General features: G+C 42.8%; 2 protein-coding genes across 4 annotated transcripts in view; both read left to right on the top strand.

Annotated features, from left to right (window-relative positions):
• The window catches only part of LOC101155900 (glucose-6-phosphate exchanger SLC37A4), a 26,068-nt gene extending 14,757 nt beyond the window's left edge, over positions 1 to 11,311 (top strand). Inside the window, exon 10 of the mRNA XM_078930933.1 lies at positions 11,214 to 11,311. The gene's annotated coding sequence lies outside the window, so the exon portion shown is untranslated. The remainder of the gene's footprint in view (positions 1 to 11,213) is intronic.
• On the top strand, positions 11,293 to 22,173 carry igsf5a (immunoglobulin superfamily, member 5a). Of its 3 annotated transcripts, none has more exons than XM_011493027.3 (9): positions 11,293 to 11,430; positions 11,730 to 11,808; positions 11,997 to 12,305; positions 17,467 to 17,637; positions 20,199 to 20,312; positions 20,436 to 20,460; positions 20,525 to 20,613; positions 21,805 to 21,857; positions 22,005 to 22,173. In XM_011493027.3, exons 1-9 carry the CDS (start codon positions 11,428 to 11,430, stop codon positions 22,062 to 22,064), a joined length of 903 nt encoding a protein of 300 aa, XP_011491329.1. In that variant the 5' UTR covers positions 11,293 to 11,427; the 3' UTR covers positions 22,065 to 22,173. The 3 variants fall into 3 exon arrangements, with proteins under 3 accessions (XP_011491329.1, XP_020555790.1, XP_004084753.1); XM_020700131.2 differs by having other exon boundaries at positions 17,467 to 17,760; XM_004084705.4 differs by having other exon boundaries at positions 11,311 to 11,645; positions 17,467 to 17,760.

Genomic DNA, 22,173 nt, shown 5'->3' with positions numbered 1-22,173 from the left:
TAGTGAATGCTAGAGCACGTGTGCAAGGTCCAGAGAGATTCATATCAACCGCAAAACCAAAGATAGCGGACACTGGGTTAGGCAGTAGCCTTGTTCCATATGTCTGGCTGAGAGTGTTAAAAACATGTGTCCAGAAACGTCTTAATTTAGAACAGGCCCAAAACATATGGGTATGGTTTGCTGGCGAGTGTCCACAACGGTTGCACTTATCAGAGATGGATGTGCAGATTCTGGATAGTTTTGCATTTGTGTAATGTATCCTGTAAAATACTTTTAACTGGATCAAGGCATTTCGGGCACATATAGAGGACGAGTGTATAAACTTTGAGGCTGTATCCCATTGTTCTTCAGATAGTGTCATATGTAATTCCCCTTCCCAGGTGGTTTTCATGAAGGAAATTGACTTACTGACTATTGTGTCAATCATTCCAGTTAGAACTGAAATACAGTCCTTGCTCCTGAGTGCTGGGCCCCGCCAAATTTCCAACTGTGGCCGAGCCTGGTCGGGCCATATTTATAACACCCCTTGTGGGCCCTCTTTTTTTCCCCGGGGTTCCCCCCTCCTGGGCGGGGGCGGCGGGCCCCCTGCCTTGCTCCTCCCTGGACCAACCGTGGGCCGGGCGGATGGCTGCCTGGAGTGCGGAGCGGGTCTCCCTTGGGGGGTCCTGGCTCGTACCTGGGGTTGGGGCGGGGGGATGCCCGGAACTCCTGGGTGGTGGTGGGGTGCTCGTTTGGGGCTGTGGGCGTCCTTCTCCGGTGGGGCTCTGCGTTGGGTTCTCCCGGCGCGGCGGGGGGGCTGCTCTCCTGGTTGGGCTGGGGCGGCGCTCTCTTTCCCTCCGTGCTTCCCTGGCCTCTGGCTCTGGGGGCCTTGCGGCGGCCCTGCTGGCCCTGGCCTGGGTGGCGGGCTTGGTCGCCCGGGCGGCGGTTGTTCCCTGCCGGTTCCCGTGTGGCGTTGGGGGGATTCCGGCTGCCGCTGCTGCTGCGGTGGGGGTCTTGGGGTGGGGATGGCTGGGCACTCTCCCTCCTTCTTTTCACGTTCCACCATCCATTTTAGAAGAACATAAACACTCACCTGAGCACAGGTGTTAGCTCACCTTTGCACTAACAGTTTGCATGACTGAATGACTGAAATATTTCACACTAGTTGGTTTTAAGGCATAAGTATGCGTGTATGAACACTATCTGTTTTGTGTACATGTCGACAGGTGGACATTTTTGCAGCTAGCAGGTGTGTTTATCACATTTGAGTGTGTGTGTGGACAGGCCCCGCCCTTTTTGTACTGCATTTGAACCTTACCATAATGATTAACAACCAGTAAACTTGTTGCTTTATGCTGCTTCATGGTCTTATCCCCCTTCCCCTCCTATTATCACCCCCTACCCCCCCTCTCTCTATCGTCCCTCTCTCTTCTTCCCCTCTTTCCTTTTCCGTCCGGTCCAACACCAAAGATTTTCAGACATGTTTGAAATTAATAAAGTTTGGCCTCAATTACAAAAGGGGTTTATTCAGACATACCTTTGGATTGTCTGAATCAATCCAATCAATCCTGATTGTCTGAAAATCTAGCCACAGGGGTTGCAAGCCAGTAACTTCTGTGCCGGTCCCAAGCCCGGATAAATAGAGAGGGTTGCGTCAGGAAGGGCATCCGGCGTAAAAATTGCCAAAATAACCATGCGAATCATCCACAACACTTTAGACATACCGGATCGGTCGAGGCCCGGGTTAACAACGACCCCCACCGATGCTGTTAACCTACAGGGTGTCGGTGGAAATTTGACTACTGTTGGTCGAAGAAAGAGGGGAGGCAGAAGGGTCCGTTGCCAGAGAGAGAAGGGAAAAGGCAGGAACATAGGTTTGAGAATAGGGACTCTTAACGTTGGCACAATGACAGGGAAAGGCAGAGAGCTGGCAGACATGATGGAGAGAAGGAAGGTAGATGTACTGTGTGTGCAGGAGACAAGGTGGAAGGGCAGCAAGGCACGTAGTATTGGAGGAGGATACAAACTATTCTATCATGGTGTTGATAGGAAGAGAAACGGGGTAGGAGTGATTCTGAAGGGGGAGTTTGTAAACAGTGTTCTAGAGGTGAAAAGAGTCTCAGACAGGATGATGAGCCTAAAGTTAGAAATTGAAAGGGTGATGGTGAATGTAGTCAGTGGGTATGCGCCACAGGTTGGCTGTGAGTTAGAAGTGAAGGAGAGATTCTGGAGTGAGTTGGATGAGGTCATAGAGAGTTTTCCCAGAGGAGAGAGAGTTGTTATTGGAGCAGACTTTAATGGGCATGTTGGTGAGGGCAACAGAGGTGATGAGGAGGTGATGGGCAGGTTTGGTGTGAAGGAAAGGAATCTGGAGGGACAGATGGTGGTGGACTTTGCGAAGAGGATGGAAATGGCTGTAGTCAACACTTACTTCCAGAAGAGAGAGGAACATAGAGTGACATACAGAAGTGGAGGTAGGAGTACTCAGGTGGACTACATCCTATGTAGACGAGGTCATTTGAGAGAGGTTAATGACTGCAAAGTGGTGGTAGGAGAGAGTGTAGCCAGACAGCACCGCATGGTGGTGTGTAAGATGACTCTGGAGGTCAGGAAGAAGAAGATAGGGAAAACAGAAAAGAAGACCAAGTGGTGGAAGCTACAGAATGAAGAAACTTGTGAGGAATTTAGGCAGAAGTTGAGGCAGGTCCTGGGTGGTCAGGATGAACTTCCAGATGACTGGGAAACTACAGCAGAGATTATCAGGGAAACAGGTAGGAAGGTGCTAGGTGTGTCATCTGGAAAGAGGAAAGACGGTAAAGAGACTTGGTGGTGGAATGAGGAAGTACAGGAATGCGTCCAGAGGAAGAGGTTGGCTAAAAGGAAGTGGGATGTAGAAAGGACTGAGGAAGGTAGACAGGAGTACAAGGAAGCGCAGCGTAGAGTGAAGAGAGAGGTGGCAAAGGCCAAACAGAAAGCTTACGATGAGCTTTATGACAGGTTAGACACAAAGGAAGGAGAGAAGGACTTGTACAGGCTAGCCAGACAGAGAGACAGAGATGGGAAGGACGTGCAACAGATAAGGGCGATTAAGGACAGAGATGGAAAGGTGCTAACAACCCAAGAGAGTGTACAGAAAAGATGGAAGGAGTATTTTGAGGAGCTGATGAACGAGGAAAATGACAGGGAAAGAAGGGAGGAAGATGTGGTTGTTGTGGAGCAGGAAGTAGCAGAGATTGGAAAGGATGAGGTTAGGAAGGCTCTGAAAAGGATGAAGAGCGGAAAGGCCGTTGGTCCTGATGACGTACCTGTGGAGGTATGGAAGTGCTTAGGAGAGACAGCAGTGGAATTTCTAACAAGGTTGTTCAATAGGATTTTAGAGAGTGAGAAGATGCCTGAGGAATGGAGGAGAAGCGTTCTGGTCCCGATCTTTAAGAACAAGGGTGACACGCAGAACTGCAGCAACTATAGAGGAATAAAGTTGATGAGCCACACAATGAAGCTGTGGGAAAGAGTAGTGGAAGCCAGGCTTAGGAAGAAGGTGGAGATTTGTGAGCAGCAGTATGGTTTCATGCCCCGTAAGAGCACCACTGATGCCATTTTTGCTTTGAGAATGTTGATGGAAAAGTACAGAGAAGGTCAGAAGGAGCTGCATTGTGTGTTCGTAGATTTAGAGAAGGCGTATGACAGGGTGCCGAGGGAGGAGCTGTGGTACTGTATGAGGTCGTCTGGAGTGGCAGAGAAGTATGTCAGAGTAGTTCAGGACATGTATGAGAGAAGTATGACGGTGGTGAGATGTGCTGTAGGTCAGACAGAGGAGTTCAAGGTGGAGGTGGGACTACACCAAGGATCAGCTTTGAGTCCTTTTTTGTTTGCTATGCTGATGGACAGGCTGACAGACGAGGTAAGACAGGAATCTCCCTGGACAATGATGTTTGCGGATGACATTGTAACTTGCAGTGAGAGTAGAGAGCAGGTGGAGGAACAGCTAGAGAGGTGGAGGTTTGCTCTGGAAAGAAGAGGTATGAAGGTCAGTCGTAGTAAGACAGAATACATGTGTCTGAACGAGAGGGATCAAGGTAGAAGCGTTAGGTTACAGGGGACTGAGGTGAAGAAGGTGCAGGAGTTTAAGTACTTGGGGTCAACAGTTCAGTGTGATGGGGATTGTGGAAAAGAGGTGAAGAGGCGAGTGCAGGCAGGTTGGAGCGGTTGGAGGAAAGTGTCAGGAGTGTTGTGTGACAGAAGAGTGTCAGCAAGACTCAAAGGAAAGGTGTACAAGACAGTGGTGAGACCAGCTCTGCTCTATGGGTTAGAGACGGTAGCAGTGAGACAGAGACAAGAGGCTGAGATGGAGGTAGCGGAGATGAAGATGTTGAGGTTCTCCTTAGGAGTGACCAGGTTAGACAGGATAAGGAACGAGTACATCAGAGGGACGGCTCACGTTGCCTGTGTTAGCGACAAAGTCAGAGAAGCCAGACTGAGATGGTTTGGACATGTTCAGAGGAGGGATAGTAGATATATTGGTAGAAGGATGTTGGAGATGGAGCTGCCTGGCCGGAGGGCAAGAGGACGGCCAAAGAGGAGATATATGGATGTCTTAACAGAGGACATGAAGTTGGCTAACGTTAGGGTAGAAGATGTTCATGATAGAGTGAGGTGGAAAAGGATGATTCGCTGTGGCGACCCCTGATGGGAAAAGCCGAAAGAGAAAGAAGACCTTTGGATTGTCTGAAGATTAATAACCCCTCTTGTTAAAGCAAAATATGTCCAACACAAGAGGCCCTCAGCTCTCGTCGGTCTGCCCAGCTGTTGGACAGGACAAGTAAAAAAAATAAATAAATAAAAAAAAAAAGAACTGAAATACAGTGCTTTTGCTGTGGGTCCACCTTCAATAAGGTATCTAAAAAAGTTTCGGGGGGGCGGTTAGGGTAATGAGGGAATTTTTTCTTCACAAAATCTCTTGCCTGGAGGAAACGGAAAAAATGTGAGTTGGGTAAGTTATATCTGGCTGAGAGATTAGCAAAGGTTGAGAAGATATTGTTGGTATATAGGTCCTTGACTTTTTTAAGTCCTTTACTATGCCAAATTTTAAAAACCGCATCAGTGGAGGAGGGAGCAAAATTTCAACTATTTAGTAGGGGAGATAGTATTGAAGGACCATGCAGACCAAAATATTTTCTGAATTGTCTCCAGATGGCAACTGTTTCCTTTACAATGATATTGTCTCTAAAAAGAGGTAATGTCAATGGAAACTGCGAGCAAAGAACTGAAGGCAGTGAGTAGGGACCAGATCCCTTCTCCATTTGCACCCAGACAGGCAGGGAAATATCATCATCATACATCCAGTATAGGAGCTTCTGTATATTTGCTGCCCAGTAATATTGTCTTAAGTTGGGGAGGCCAAGACCTCCTATGTTCTTAGGTGACTGTAATACAGATTTACGGACTATAGCTGTTTTCCCGCTCCATAGGAAGTGAGAAAATTCGTTTTTCCAGTTTGTCGAAAAAAGCTTTATTAATAAGTATAGGAATGTGCTGGAAGAGATACAGGAATTTAGGAAGGACGGACATTTTGATAAGATTCACTCGCCCAATCAGTGACAGAGGTAAAACTGACCAACGATCAAAGTCTTCTCCAATGTTCTTCAGGAGGGATTCAAAGTTGCATTTTTTCATTTCGGAAGTAGAGGAAGATATGAATATACCTAAATATTTAAAGCCAGATTCCACTTGCATGAAGGGGCTATTGAATGAGACATCTCTCTGGCTGGGAGGTTAAAAGGAAATTGTTCACTTTTCTGGTAATTAACCTTATAACCTGAGAATGATCCGAATTGATCCAAAATGTCCACTAGTATGGGCTGGGACTTAAGTGGGTCAGAAATATAAAGGAGAACATCGTCTGCATAGAGCGACACCTTGTGGGTAATGCCAGATCTAACAATACTTTTAAATCTTTCTTCTGCACGCAACCAAATAGCAAACGGCTCTATCGCGATGGCAAATAGCGCAGGCGAAAGAGGACACCCCAGTCTTGTACCCCTCCTGAGAGGAAAGGGAGGTGATAGGGTGTTATTTGTCCGAACTGATGCCATTGGAGACGAATAAAGCAGCTTGACCCACTCAATAAAGTCATTGCCCAGGCCAAACCTGGACATTGTTTCATATAGAAAGGTCCACTCAACGCGATCAAGAGCCTTCTCGGCGTCGAGTGACACTAAGACTTCTGGTGCTAAGCGGCAAGGTGAATGGATAATGTTCCATAGCCGTCTGGTGTTATGGTAAGAGTGGCGCCCAGCCATGAAACCTGTCTGGTCCAGAGAAATGATTTTGGGCAACACATGTTGAAGACGGGAGGCAAGAACTTTGGAAAGAATTTTAAAATCTACATTGAGCAGCGAGATGGGCCTGTAGCTGCTGCACAGGAGGGGATCTTTATCTTTTTTTAGAATCAAGGATATGGTTGCTTCAGACAGAGTATTTGGAAGTGATGATTTCAAAAAGGCCTCATTGTACACCTCTTTTAAGGCTGGAGCCAAAAGGTCTGAATTGGCTTTATAATACTCAACAGAGAAGCCATCTGGGCCGGGTGATTTACCTGTATTTCAAGAATTGATGGCTAGTTGAATTTCGGCTTTTGTGATTGGTTCACCCAAGCTTTTTGCATCCTCCTCGTCTATCTGTGGAAATTCCGCCCTTTGAAACATGTCTTGAGCACTAGGTGGTGAGTTGGAGGTGTATAGCTCAGAGTAGAATTTTGCAAATACTTCATTTATTTCCCTGGTGTCTGAAGTGATTTCACCCGAATCACGTTTGATATTCGAAATTAATTTGGTAGTTGCTGCAGCCCGAGCTTCATGGGCCAAAAGTTTCCCTGCTCTATCACCGGATTCAAAAAAATTCTGTCTGGTCTTCACAAGCTGGGTCATAGCCGCAGTGGTTGTGATTAAATTAAGATTGGTCTGAAGTTTTACTCGTTCAGTATAAAGATTGGGATTTGGGTAAGATGAGTGTTTACTGTCAAGATCTTTAATATTATTTAATAAATTGCTCTTTTGGGATGACTCCTCTTTTTTCATTTTAGAGACAAAACTTATAAGCTGACCCCTCATGTAGGCCTTGTGCGTCTCCCAGAGGATGCCTCTAGATATTTCCGCAGCGTCATTTAATTAGAAGAAAAGTGTAATATGAGTTCTTAAAAATTGCTTATAGTCGTTTCTTATCAATAAGTTAGAATTAAATCTCCAATGTTTAGGAGCGCGGGGTTGTGAACCGAGTGCCAGTTCTAATAGAACTAGTGCGTGATCTGATATGGCTATCGTGTTGTAAGTACAGGTTTGAATTACAGATAGCAGTCTAAGGTCAATGAGAAAAAAATCTATGCGTGTGTACGTTTGGTGGGCATGGGAGAAAAAGGAGAATGTTTTGGTGGTGGGATTCTTACATCTCCACGGGTCTATCAGTCCTAGTTCTGTTTTAAAAACATCGAGGGCACATGAGGATCTGGTTGGTGGAGTGGCCTTGGTAGAAGACCTATCCAGTATAACATCTTGGACTAAGTTATAATCTCCCCCAATAATAAGGTGGTAATTTTCAAATCCTGATAATATAGAAAATAGTTTCTGTATGGTAGCGTCATCATCGAAGTTTGGTCCATAGAAACTCGCCAGCACCACCATGGAGCCCTGTAAGTTCCCTCTGTATCTGCTATGATTTTATGCTGTTCAAATAAAACGTTACTACGGATAATAGCAGATAGCAGATCCTCTGGCCTTAGCATTAAATTGTGAATGATATATTTGAGCAATCCAGTTTCTTTTTAAACACATTACTTCTTTTATACGCAAGTGGGTCTCTCGCAGAAAAATAATGTCACCTTTCAACTGTTGTAGATGAGTTAAGACCTTTTTGGCTTTAATTGAAGTTCCAACACCTCTAACATTCCAAGAAATAAATTTAAGAGTGTTAGTCACACCTTATGATGTGTTGACTTGTCTGTAAACAAGTCTGTGACGTTCTGGCCCTTGAAAATGTAAGGAGAGATAGGAAAAGAAAAAAAACCACACACACACACAACATACTCACACAGACCCACACATACTTACACTGGACCTGGATCCCCTTAAAAAAATAATAACATCTTGAGTGTCCATTGCACTGCAGGGCATGGCCATCACCCAGCCTTCTAAACATAGCAAAATAGTGAAGGGAGGAAGCAGAATTAAAAAAAAGGGGCATCCTGTCAATAAAGACTCACTAAAGTGAAAAAGGATATATCACCGTGTGCAGATGTAAACCAATAAAAAGGAAGAAGAGCAATAGAAACAAAAATAAAAAATAAACATCCTCCTGAATGCAAATTAAGCATATATGTCAAGGCAAGAAACTTTCCTATTAAATAAACAAATTGCAAATTGCAGAACCTGTGAGACAATACACCATTTGTAAAGTAGGGACCGAAAATCACCTGAAAATACAGTCAGAGCTTCTTAGCTAGCTGGCTGGTGCAGTTTAATGTGGTTCTTGGCGTCTTCGGGCAAAGCTAGCCTCTGGAAGAGGCCTGAGACTGGGCCTGAGGCCCAAGTTGTACAGCTCTTTCATTACTCCACGATAGGCAGAACGTTGCTCAAGGAATTCTGGGCAGTAGTCTTCCACAATGTGAAGAGGCGAGTCCTTGTACCGCAGCTTCCCTCTCAGTTCTCGAGCCTTGCGCACCATGAGCTCGCGGGTCTGGAAATTGTGGAAGCACGCCACCACGGCCCGGGGCTTAGCAGTAGGCCCCGGCTTGGGCAGAAGCACACGATGAGCTCTGTCCAACTCCGGAGCAGTTTTCAGGACCTCTTTTCCAAACACCTCCAGCAGCATTTCTGAGAAGAATGTAGTGGGGCGAGGTCCTTCTGCGGTCTCAGGGATACCGATTATTCGAACGTTGTTGCGGCGGCTCCTACTCTCGAAGTCAACAAGCCTCGCCTTTAGCTTAGCATTATCCTCCATCACCGCCGCTAGCTTTACATCCATGTCGTGTATATCCTTACGTGAATCGGTGGCCGCGTCTTCCAGCGAGGAGAGTCTTTGATGGTGGTCTTCAATAGCAGACTGGATGTTGTCAAACTTTGATTCCAGCCGTGCGATGGAGGCATTGAACTCCGCTGAAAGAGACACTCTGTGGTCTTCTAGCATTGCCTTTAGCATAGCCACGACAGGATCGTTGGTGGTATCATCCTTTTTTGTTGTTCTGTTCGCGATCTTGTCGTCATTTTTGTGGTCAGAGGTTCTTTAAAATATATTGAGACACTGTTCCCTGCACTTATTTTATTATGGAGAGTGAGAATTTTAAAGGTAGAAATGATAAAGGCAGGAGCTCAAACGCATCAGTCATTCCATCAGGGCGGCCATCTTTTCCTCCATGTAATAGTTTTTTTAACATGTTTTCATGATACTGGTTGGTTTGTTTTTATATTTTTTGTATTGCTGCTCGGCTTCAATAGTTCTGTTGTTTAAGAATTGTATGTTAGGTTACCAAGCAAGAAAGACCAAATCCACCTGTCATTGGTTCCAGCAGAATAAGGCGAAGGTTCTGGAGTGGCCGTCTCAGTCTCCTAACCTCAGTAATATTGAGCCGCTCTGAGGAGATCTCAAATGGCTATTTCAAGCAAAACAGCCCAAGAATTTAAAAGAGGTTTTCTGCCAAGAAAAACAGAATGCTTTACCATGAAAGAAAAGAAAGACCCTCATCCACAATTACCACAAGAGACTTTAAGATGTTGATGCAAAAGGAGGAAATACAAGGGATTAAGACCTGGGGTATGTCAACTTTTGAACAGGGTCATTTGGGAAGTTTCTGTTGCCTTTAGGATTTAAAAAGGTTCAAATATATATATATTTTAGAATGAATTCCTTCACCCAGCTACTAACTATGAGTGAAAACTAAGTATTTATTATCATTTAGATGCTCTGAAAAATTACCAAGAAATCTTAATTTCTTCCAGGGTGTATACACTTATGACCACAACTGTGATAGGAAATGTTTGTGAATTAAAATGTTAAATTGCAGTTTGAGAAATGAAAAAGGACATATTAGGTTCCAGCAAAATCATTAGATTAAGGATGGCAACAAGAAGTCAAGGTGAACTTCTCCGAAGCCTCTTTGTACTTTCTACCAGATACATGCAGTCAGGGCTTAAAGCTTAGAGAACACATACATTAAATAAAAGGAAACATACGTTTTTATAATTAAAAATAAAACCAATTTTTTTTCAGACATGTCTATTTTATGATTACTTTTTTCTATTTGGGTTTTCAACGTTTCTTTAATAAGAATGTAGCAACTTTATGAATTTCCTGTTCAAACACATGAGAAAGCAGTCCAAACTTCCCCTGCACACTGGGCCCACACACTAGCTGGAACTCCAGCTGACACATGCACTTTACTGTTTCGGTCTTCTTTATCATTATAAAAGATGCTTTATCATTAAGTAACTCATTTTTCTATTTCTTGCCTTCAGTCTGATTCCATTGATGTCAGTTGTTTACCTATTAGGTCTTTTTTTATCCGCTGAAAATGTGCATTAGAAAAACACTGAGTAAGGGCTGCAGTATGCCTGCCTTGAGGCAGAGGGCGCTGTGACAGAGAAAACCTCACTGCATGGGCTGCCCATGGCACCACCCCACCAGGGACAGCATGGTGAGCAACACACAAATGGAACTTCATTAAAATCCCGATCAAATATTTCCCAAAAGGAATTGGTTATATCAGTTGTCACATTGTGTGGCAGTTAACCTGGTCTGGAGCATTCAGGTAATTCTGCTGAGCTTTGTTCTCACATTCTTTTACTAGAGGCTGGGACATTTCCAAACATCCTGAAAACTACTGGTATTGTCATGGTGAAAGGTTACGTTAGGACCAGGGTTGGGTTTAAAAGTTAATAAGGTTTAAAAAAGCCTGTCAAGAATCTTCACGATCATATTAGGACTCAGTTTATTGCGTTAGGGGGTTAGCGTAGACCTAAATAACATTTTGCTGACTTGCAATTTTAATGTTTGTAATTTCAATCAAATTAAACTTTAAAAAGATCTACTGGAAAATTTAATTATAGAGAAACTGGATTTGATGCCAATAATGAGGAATTATGTTTTATTGCTGTTTAATTGGAGGAAATTGGAGGTGAACTAGGATTGAATCAACAGTTGATGGCTAACTAGGTCTGCTCACCTCACCTGTATGTGCTGCCTTCCAGGGCTTGGTGGCATTATGACTCATGACAGGTGAGCTGATAAGGCCCTGAACTTTGACCAGAAGTCAGTTATAAAGGCGGAGTCTCTTGCAACTTCAGAAAGCAAGCGCTTCATTGAACACAGTGAGTTACCATCATTGAAAACGCAGCTGACCGACCTTCGACTGATGAGGAAGACAGCAGGGCCCCTCTGAACGTCTTGGTCTCCAGGTTCTGGATGGTATGGTGGCGTCTCTTCTCGGGACTGAGTGGATTTTTTTTTCTACCTGGTGCACGGAGGTGTATTCGTTAGAACTCTGGTCACACAGCAAGAAGGCCCTGGTTCGAATAGTGGCTATGATTAAAAAGGGTGGAACTTTTTGAAGCGGCTTTTACGTTTATTTTTTGGTTTTTATTTTTTCCATTGAAGCCATGCTTTGATTCACCCCCACCCTGGTATGTTTGTGTTATGAGCCTCTAAACTGAACCATTCCAAAAATAAAAAGCAAATATGTCTGTCTTTTCTTTGCAACTTCACAGACATTAAACTGTTCCTCCATGATGGTATTGTGGAAAATGTCACCTGCTCTTGTCTGTATGTCCATCCTGCTCCGCTCAGGTCAGTGTTTGGATTTCTAACCTTTTTGTTGATGGCGAGTTGTGTGACAAACTGTGATAAGTAGAAAACCTTTTCCTGAATAACACAAATGTGATTTTAATACAAGTGAAAGTAAAAGTGAAGGAATCCAGTTCAATAAAAGCAGAAGTTCAACCACATCAAACTTAAACTGTTGTTTTTCTGAGCAGTGAAGACAGAGGTCCAGCTGGACCCCATGAACGCCACAGCACTGCTGGGCTCTGACATCCAGTTCTACGCCAGAGTGCAGGGAAGCTGGGAGGTCATGACCTGGCACGTGAGAGGCTTTCAGGTTCTCACAATCCAGAAAAACGGGGAGGTCATTTCAGGAAATCGCTATTCAGCCGGGTTCTGCCAGAGCACGGACGGGAACTGCGTGCAGTTTACCATTTACAGCATCAGTCGTTCAGACGCTGGACCAGTGTCTTGCATCGTTCAAGGAAGCTACACACCAAAGACGGCAAATCTCAGTGTCCAAGGTCAGCTTCACAATTTTACAGTGATCCTAATTATGTTCATTCTACTCCATGTCAGACTTTTCTGGGGAAAAACAAGTGTCCATTCAGGAGTAATGAGTAAATATTAGAGCCTGTAGTTTTATGAGTTATATGAATCACTGAGGGGGACAGGATTTTTTCAAAAAAAGATTTGGCACAAGTTCTAATATGAGGGAAATGAATGGGAATAGAAAGAAGAACAATTGTTTATCTGCACCTTTCGCTTTCCTTGGACAAACAAACAGAATGGATGGATGGATGGATTTCAGCAATATAGCTAATAGGTATGTTTATGGTTGACATGAATTTTTTTTAGAATAACTCGATCACCGGCAATTTTGTGTTTTATTTTAAACTTTCTAAGTCATACCAGGAATTAGGCAACAAGGTTAATTTAATGTATTTTTAAGCTTTTTAAACATGTTTTTTGAAGGATATTTGTGATTCTGTTTATTTAATTGATTGTTTCAGACTTATTGCTCCATATCTTGACTCCTTGAATTGAATAACATCTCTCTTTTGTTTTGTCCTGAATTTTGTCAAAGAGAAAATCTCATTAAATTCAATTCAATTTTATTTGTATAGCCCAACCTCAGGGGTGTCCACATGAAGGAGGGATCCTCCCCCAGGACGGACAGGCGATTTACCAGAACTCTTAGAGAAGAATTAACTTATCTAAATCTACAACTACATATATAAAAGTCCAGCAGACGAGCTTCATCCAGCCGTGGTTGTGGGGACAGTCAAAGGCGCGAGTCGAGCCGGAGACAGGAACCACAGCCAGGTGTAGGAGCAGGAGCAGAGACGAGGTGTAACACTTTACAGTTCATTTAGAGTCTTAAGATAATTGTCGTGGGTTGACTATGGAACACAAATGAACAAATGAACAACCACTTAAATCAAGAAATGTTCTTTAACCATCATAATTTCATTGAACCCCGTCACACTCCATGAATCGCGCTCCCGATTACATTATAGGTCCGTGCACGCGTTTACAATTATTCCCTATTGTCCGTCTAGCGTCCTCCACCTGTACGCGCGTAAGCACTCCAACTTAAAGATCCCTCCCAAAGTCAAACGAAAAAGAAAAAACTGAAATGATCTCACCCCGTCCTTCGGGTTAACGTCAGGGAGTCTCAGTTTGCTCTTGGTCACTTTCCAGCCACGTCCATCCCCCAAAGAAATTAATAATAATCCCCGCGGCACAATTTTGAAAGGTCCACGTCAGATCCTCCTCTGTAACTCCCGATGGTCATTTTCCGGGGTATTCCGTGCGTGCTTGCTCCTTGGAAGGGCCCTTTTAGTCTCCCTTTCCGTCTCGTCAGAGTTTTCCACTCTCCTTAGGCTTCCAGCCCACCTTGTCTGTCCCTTTTTAACCCGGGAGCCATGCCGTGTGTCAACGCACCCCCAGCTGATCGCATCAGCTGTGAGGAGTGATGTCAGCGGCATCCCCGGTACACAAATACCCAAATTACACACATACACTAAAATAAAAGGAAAACACAGGACCTCTTCACCTCATAGGGTGTAAAATACAGAAAACATGATACATTTATGTGGCTTTGTCACAGAGGTACTCGGTCAGGTACAGAGCAGAGACGAGCCAGAGATGAGCCAGAGGCAGGATCCACAGCCAGGTGTAGGAGCAGGAGCAAAGGCGAGGTAAACGGTCAGGAACTGGAGCACGGATGAGCCAACTGGAGTCTGGAAGCACTCCCACTCCCCAGGAGGGGAAAGAGGAAAAGAGGGACAATACATGAATCACTGCAGCAAACAGAGACATGGAGAACTAAATGATGAATAATGATCAAGAATAGAGAAGAGGAAGAGTAGAAGTAGATGAGAAAAGAGGACAGAACCCCAGAGCACCATAGTTACCCCAGCTTCAACTTCTAGCAGCCTTTTAAAAGAAATAGTTATTAAGTTTAATTTAAAGACATTAACATTAAGTTACATAGTCTCTGAATACTAACTAGTCTGACAATAATCCTGTCCAAAGAGGAATGTTTTCAGTCTAACTTTGAATGTAGAAACTGAGTCGGCCTCTCTTACATGAGCTGGGAGTTTATTCCATAAGACAGGGGCTTGGTGGCTAAACGCTCTACCTCCAACCGTACTTTTACTAATTCTAGGAACCACAAGCAGTCCTGCATTTAGTGAGTGAAGTGTTCTGATTGGATGGTAAGGGACTAGGAGGTCCTTAATATAGGACGGGGCCAGTCCATGTAAGGCCTTATAGGTTAACAGGAGGATCTTGAACTTGATTCTGGAATCAACTGGGATCCAGTGAAGTGAAACTAACACAGGAGTGATGTGATCTCTTCTGCTAGTTCCTGCTAACAATCTAGCTGCTGCGTTCTGAACAAGCTGGAGACTTCTTAAGGAACTCTTAGGACACGCTGCTAACAAGGAGTTACAGTAATCCAGTCTAGACGTAACAAATGCATGGATGAGTTTTTCAGCATCACTCTTAGAAAGTATATTTCTGATCTTAGCAATATTCCACAGGTGAAAAAAGGCAGTTCTACACGCCTGAGATATGTGAGCCTTAAATGATAAATCCTGGTCAAATAAAACCCCAAGGTTTCTAACTGTGGAATTGGGGGCTATACTTACACCATCCAGGGAGACTATCTGAGCAGAAAAAGCATCTCTGAGGTTTTTAGGACCAAGTATAATGACCTCAGTTTTTCTGGGTTCAAGAGGAGGTAATTAATTGTCATCCAGATCTTGATGTCACTGATGCAGGCGTTCAGTTTCTCTATCTGGTCATTCTGGTCAGGCTTCATGGATAAATACAACTGTATATCGTCTGCATAACAATGAACATTAATGCTGTGTTTCCTGATTATGTTTTCTAGGGGTAACATATAAAGCGTAAACAGGATCGGTCCCAAGACTGAGCCCTGTGGGACTCCATAGTTGACTCGAGTGCACTGAGAGGAATGTCCATTTACATTAACGAACTGATAACTATCGGACAGATAGGATTTAAACCACTGGAGAGCAGATCCTCTGATCCCTATGTCATGCTCTAATCCAGGGGTGGGGAAAAATTTCGAGTCGTGGGCCACAAAGGGTTCTAAAATTTGACAGGGGGAGGGGCCAGACCAGGAGCAGATGCGGATAGTGTTTTGGTAATCTGCTTTATAAGAGAAAGAAATAACATGAAATCTAGACGAAAACATTTTGATTGAAAATTAAAATATATATTAGAACAGAATGTAGCAGCTGCAGGCTTATGAGCCGCTAGAGAGGCTGCAGCTGGTTCTTGCTTGCAAAGTGTTCAAAAAAATATGACGGAAAAAAGTCCACTAGCTGTGTCTTGGTTCATTAACTTCATCAAAGACACAGATGACACATACAATACAAAAGATCAAAGGCTAAGATTTCATTACAAACAATTGGCGGTCATCAAAAAAATAGTGTGACATGTGCGTCCTCTCTGAACCAAACCAAAAAACGGCATGTTAAAACAAGTGACATGTGCGCCTAATGACGTCTCTACTCATCACGTGACTGAGGGAAATTTTAAATAAACAAGATCATGGTGGCTACACAGACCATTTTTGAGTTTTTATAGCAACACTATAGCTTTTGTTCTCATTTTGGAGCCAGTTGCACCAATAGCTTGATGTACCTCATGTAAAATGCAAACTAAGAGAAATGCTCCGTTCGTGTGGAGTTTGAATGATCAGAAGAAAAAAAAAAAACAATCTTCCAACACCACGTAGATGCTACTGCGGGGGTCCCCAAACATTTTTTTGTCTGATGGGTCTCATTTTCATTTTTTTGTCTTTTATTGTGAAGCCCATTGATACCCTGAAAGAGTTGTAAAGTGCAATATGAATAAAGCTTCATTCAATAATTCATTCATGATCCTTTTAATAAAATAAACCACTCTATTTATGAAGCAAATAACCAAATAATTTTCTTGTCAGAAAAAAAACTCGGTAAAATAATTGTAATACATTTCAAAAATAGAACCATTACAAGTCTGTGCTGTACAGAAACTATGAACAAAATAATGAGTGAAAGATTTTCCAAGTTTAATAATCTTTATAATCTTCACTTCTTTTCCTGCCTTTGTCTCTTTGAGACATTGGAGGGCTGCAGCTCTTCACACATCTCCGTTTGTGCTAAATTTCACAAATAAAACTGAGCAGCTGCTCTGTGTCCTGCACATCCTTTTCTCATGCAGTGATAATGGGAAAAGTAAAATTCTTATGCCTTTTGCTGCAGCTGGACAGATACCTGTATTACCTTTTCATCAGTATGGTGTTCCCTCATTTATTGCGGGACATTCGTTCTAAAAATAACTAGTGATCAATGAAATCTGATGAGTAGGATTACGTATGTTTTATGGCAAAAAAGACTCCAGCTGCCCATTTTATCCACTTTTTTCAGACAGACATAAACATTTTCACACTTTTGTTTACATTTTCAAAGTTCAAACTTTCATAGAAATGAAGCGCACGATTATAGAATGAAAACAAAATATTGGTTGTGGTCAAAGATTCCTGTAGATCTGAAGGGATCAGGAGATATGACATGGAGGAGATTGATTGACATGATCTCCAACCAATCAGGACACAGAACAGGGTGTGCTGTGTGAAAGAAAAACAAAAGCAGCATACTCGCACTAAAGGAATCAGCGAAACCACAAAAGATGAACTGTAACGTAGAACGGGAACGCTGTCTTCTGTTCTATTTGATAGGGATTTTGGACGGGTTTCAGGTCAAGGCACAGACTGCAAAAGGGTGTTATAAAAAAACACGGCCTATGTGTCTTGGTACAATATCACGATATGTCGGACCCGTATCGGGATACCTAGCGGATCGCCAGACTCTTGCCGATACACACCCCCAGTAGTGACTGTGGCTGAATACAGCAACCCCACAACCCTGGAAGGGATTAAGCTGGTTTAGAAAATGGATGGATCACAAAAATAAACGATGTGCTATACATACACAATAATACACAGGCTTTTTTTCTGTTCTGCACAGTAGAACAGAAAAATGTATACAATCTGAACATGTCACTAATAAACTGCAGAACGATTTTTCAACAATCTATCATATTTGACATATAAGTTTTGGTCACTCTCCTGTCAGATGACTAGTAAACTTGTTGTTTTGTCAGAGAGCGGCACACTGCACATCCTTGGAGGGAACCTAACCGTGAACCAGGACCAAAAGGTCCAGTTTCAGTGCATCGCAGCTTCCTGGTACCCCACACCTTCAATCAGCTGGAGTCAGAATGGGCAGGCTCTGGATAGCAGTTTGTTCAACACCACCAGCAGCTCGATTTCTGGTGAGCTTTACAACTCCACCAGTATCCTAAGCTTCTCTGCATCCAGCAGCAGCATCATCAAATGTTTGGCCACCATTTCAACTCTCCAGAACCCCCTGTCAGACTCTGTCTTCCTGAGTGTTGGTAAGAAAGTTTTCGTGATTTTTATTCTTCCTAACCCTTTCTTGGTTTAGATTTAACCTTTTTCAGTAGTAAAAAAAAAAAATATTTTCCCAGTTTAACTTTTTACCGATTCCGGGTCAATAAGCGAACACCTGTCGGGAGCTCTGATGGCAATCAACATCTTCAAGCTACTTAAAACATGAAATATCGCTGAATTACTGCTGACCATGGCCCCGAAGAAAAACCAAGTAACAAGTGACAACAACGATATCAGACAAGTGCTCAATGACATCCAAGCTAAACTATCTCCTCTCATGTAGCTAGTAGAAGAGTTTGGACAACTCCAAGCCCAGAACAAGCAACGAGGTAACTGGGTCGACATTCCGAAGAAAAGACTGGACAACGTGGTAAAACAAGCAAGGATGAATAATGTAATTCTCACTGGAATAAAGATCGAGGGCCAGCACAGCGGCTAGCACAGCTGCTACTAGCATCACTGCTACCAAGGATTCTGATCCAGGGGACATTTTGGAAAGTCAAGTGGAATCATTTCTCACATCTCAAGGGTTTTCCTTGGATCTCAATACCACAGAAATCTACCACCCACTTCTCAGGAGGAAGGAGACGGATAAACCAGCGATTCTCATCAGGTTTGTAAATCAGAAACATAAACTCGCTCAGATGAAAAACGAAATATCTGAAAGGATTTGCTGTTTATCTGAGTGACCATCTGGCCAGACGGAATGTGGAAATTACTAAACAAGCCAGGATTCTTAAGATCTGTAAGCAGATTCAGAACACTTGGGTTAAAGGCTCCAGGGTCTTCATTAAACTACTCGCTCCATCAGACCGGTCCAAAGTTCTGGTTAGTAACAACACGAAGGACTTTAAGTGTTTGATTATGGACGTCTAAGTTAACAAATGCAGTAATAAATGAAAGAGCCAAATATAATTTCAAGAAAATCATGGCACCTGGGTTCTGTAAAAGTCAACAGTGACCCGGATTTCCAGCAGAGTTCCAACCTGCAGACAACTTGACCCCAACTTTCAGCTGCGCTGATAACAGCTGCAGAAGGACACAGACCCTTATAAGCAATATCTGCAGACATTACAGCACAGAGAGCTTTATAAACTGTGAAATCCAGAAGGACGGCTGTCAATCAGGCAGCAGAAGAAGGAATACCAACCTTGGACAATGATAATATGGTCTGTTTTTATATCATTGCATTACCATATAATTGAATAAATAAAAGTACGTAATCAATTATTGAAGATAGCTAAAGTGATTGACCTCTAATCACCTCACTTGATTTCCCAAAAAGTGATTTACATTCCTGATGGGAAGAAAATGACAAGAAAAAAACTGCTCATATTTCTGATACTCGGTCTATATAGGCTATGATGATGTTTAAAATAGTGTTATGTCAATTTACATCTTTATTAAGTACTTCATGTTTGTCATGTACTTTGTTGATACTAAAGGATTCCCAATGACTGGAATCTGTGTTGGAAAAGTATAAATAAGTCATTAGAAGTTAGGAACAGGTAATAATTCATGTAAAGAAAATGATGAGGTAGAACAGGGGTGGGATTATATAAATTCACTTCCTTTCACTCCCTTTCAAGCAATCAATGATTTGATGAGCAAATATCTTATGTGTGATTCTATGTTTGATGTCTTTGTATTGATAAAAAATTCAGTTAATTGTATTGTTTTGCATTTGTCTTGCTTTGATAGCTTGAAATAGTCCATTTCCAATAAAAAAAACAGTCAAATTTTGCTCTCTTCATTTTTTGTTCTGCCATGTTTTTGACCCCCCTCCCCCCAAACACACATACACAATCAGCATTGGAGGCAAGCTCGATCTAACTTCACGTCAAAGCTTTTTACAATTTTTCCCCAATTAATTTTAGTTTCTCACAAATGGAAGTGGGATTTTTCAAAAAGAATAGTAACAAGTGTTGAATGTACCTAAAAGCTAAGTTGTTTTAGAACAGACCCACCGGGGGCTGTGGTCTGCACGGGAACAGGTACATGTTGGTGATTTTGTTCTTCAGGGAGGAAGTTCCACCCTGAAGAACAGAATACTGGGATTCTAGACTAAGTCTAAAGCTTAAAGACATCCATCTGATGTCAAATGAGGAAACAAAATACATGACCCATCGGAATCCGACTTGAAACTGTGTAAAATAGTTTGGAACTGCCTGACAGAAAAACAGACGTTAAAAAAACACGTCAGGGCAAATAGTGAAAACAGTTGCAGTCTTGATTATGTTTCTCATATTTGAGTTGATCTTATATATTTGGTAATACTTTGAGAGAGGAAACCAGTGTGTGTACATGTTCACCTGAGTTATATGTAGTCCTTCTTTTCACTTCAGCTGTGAAACAAAAACAAAATACAAGAATTTAAGAGTTTTGGTTTCAAAAGTGATTCCGCCACATCTTTTCTAAACAGTTGCTCCTGACTGGACGGTGCTGGTGGCTGTGGTTGTGTCCTTTGGATGTTGTGCTTTGCTGGTCTTGCTATTTGTTGGAATCATTTTCTGCAACAAACAAAAGAAAGGAAAACGTAAGTGTTCCCCCATTATTACCAACCTCTGTATTATAAGGAACTGTTTTTAAGGCTTGTCTATCTTAAAACAGAGCCACATTTCATACTATGGTAACAGTATTTTCTTGTGATTGTCTCTAGAGCTCAACTACGAGGACGAAATGAGGTAAGAAACCTCTGAAGCTTTCATGACCCAATGATTATGTTCTTATGGCCTTTTTGGGTCCCAGGAGGGTGAGGACACAGAGCCAGATAAGCAGCATAGCTGTTCCTGAAAACAGACGAGGACGAGACAACCCATCATTTCAGCGTCATACAGGTCAGATGGAGGAGATGCACGCGTTTCTGCTACACTCCTGCACTTTAACACTGAGGAATGGCTCTGACTCAGCAAATGTGCAGTTTTGGCCTGAAGTCTACAAGAACTACAGGAAGTCTGATGAATCTTTAAGCTCTTAGGACCCGGTGTCCTAGTGTGTGGACATCACATTTTGGGTATTACCACAGTAGGTAACCCTGCTTAACTGGAGCCCTGTGGCTACATGTTTAGAGGGTCAGCTCAAAAATTAGCTTGGGTCTCAAGAGGTTAAAGGAGACGTGTGTTTCTAACATCAGACTAAACATTCTCCTTAGTAAAGTGGCTCAAAGCTGGGCTTAAGCTTTGTTCCTTGTCAGGTTCAGTGTCCATACAGTGATTCCATAGATTGTATAATAGAACTGGACTGAGCGGGTGTGATGTAACCCAGAGAAAATGCCTTACCTCCAGCTCTAACCAAAATAAGCAAATTCAGTCCCCATTTTTCTACGAGATGGAGCCAGACAACAGTGATTGGTGAAAACCGTTCTGCGTCAGAGCTACTGTCACCAATCAGGAGTGGGCGTGTTCAAAGTTCACACCCATTCCACTGAGAGTGAGCTCAGGAAAATCTGTCAATCAAACATTGAGGTGGGGGCACGCAGGCCACACATGTATTTACTAAGGCATCTGATTGGTCAGTTTAGAACTTGAATAACTTGCGATAAATAAAAATATTATGAAAAAATGAGGATCTTTTTAAATGAGGCTGTCTTTAAAAAAGGTATCAGATCAAGAATGGTTCATCTGACCTGTTTATTTTTCTACAGAAGTCTATGAGATTTTGGCATTTTGGAGCCAGCGGGTGCTTCCTGATTGAACTCCAGGGGGGCGGGGCCACTCAGTCCAGTTTTTTACATAAGTGAATCTAATCAGCTTGATCCATTGAGGACTAAAAACCTCCCCTTCCTAGTGCTGTTTTGTATGAATGTTTGTGTTCAGGCTATGTGTGTGTGTGTGTATGTGTGTGTGCGCGTGTGTGCGTGTGTGTGTGTGTGTGAGTGTGTGTGTGTGTGTATGTGTGTGTGTGTGTGTGCGCGCGTGTGTGAGTGTGTGTGTGTGAGTGTGTGTGTGTGTATGGTGTCTCAGGGATTATTTGTGCACTTTATCTGTGTGCAATACTTTGGATAATAACCGCCTCTGGTTTGTTTGCAGCTGAAACCGCTGATGTTTTTACAAACCAGGATAGCTACTCCCACAATGCACAGGTCAGTTTGGACTCCAGTTTTTGACTAAATCCGGAGCTTCCCGGAACAGCCCAGCCTCACTCACAGCATGAAATGAACCAAAGAATTCACACAATATTCTGATTTAATCATCGATGCTTTCAGATGAATTTTTTTTTTGGTTTTCAGGTTCCAGATTTGGTGAAACAGGCTCAGTCCAAGAAGCACAGACACGTCACCATCGTGTGATCAAAAATCACGGAACCCACAGCAATGTTTTTGTGGAGTTGATTAGAATTGAAACCAACAGTATAACATTTTGATGATCTAATGATCTAATAAATCGAACTTTACTGAC

The sequence above is a fragment of the Oryzias latipes genome, chromosome 14 (assembly GCF_053564925.1).
Source record: "Oryzias latipes strain Hd-rR chromosome 14, Olatipes_Hd-rR_3.1".
NCBI classification, from domain to species: Eukaryota; Metazoa; Chordata; class Actinopteri; order Beloniformes; family Adrianichthyidae; genus Oryzias; species Oryzias latipes.
The sequence above is the reverse complement of the archived record's forward strand: the minus strand, read 5'-3'. Positions and strand labels throughout refer to the sequence as shown.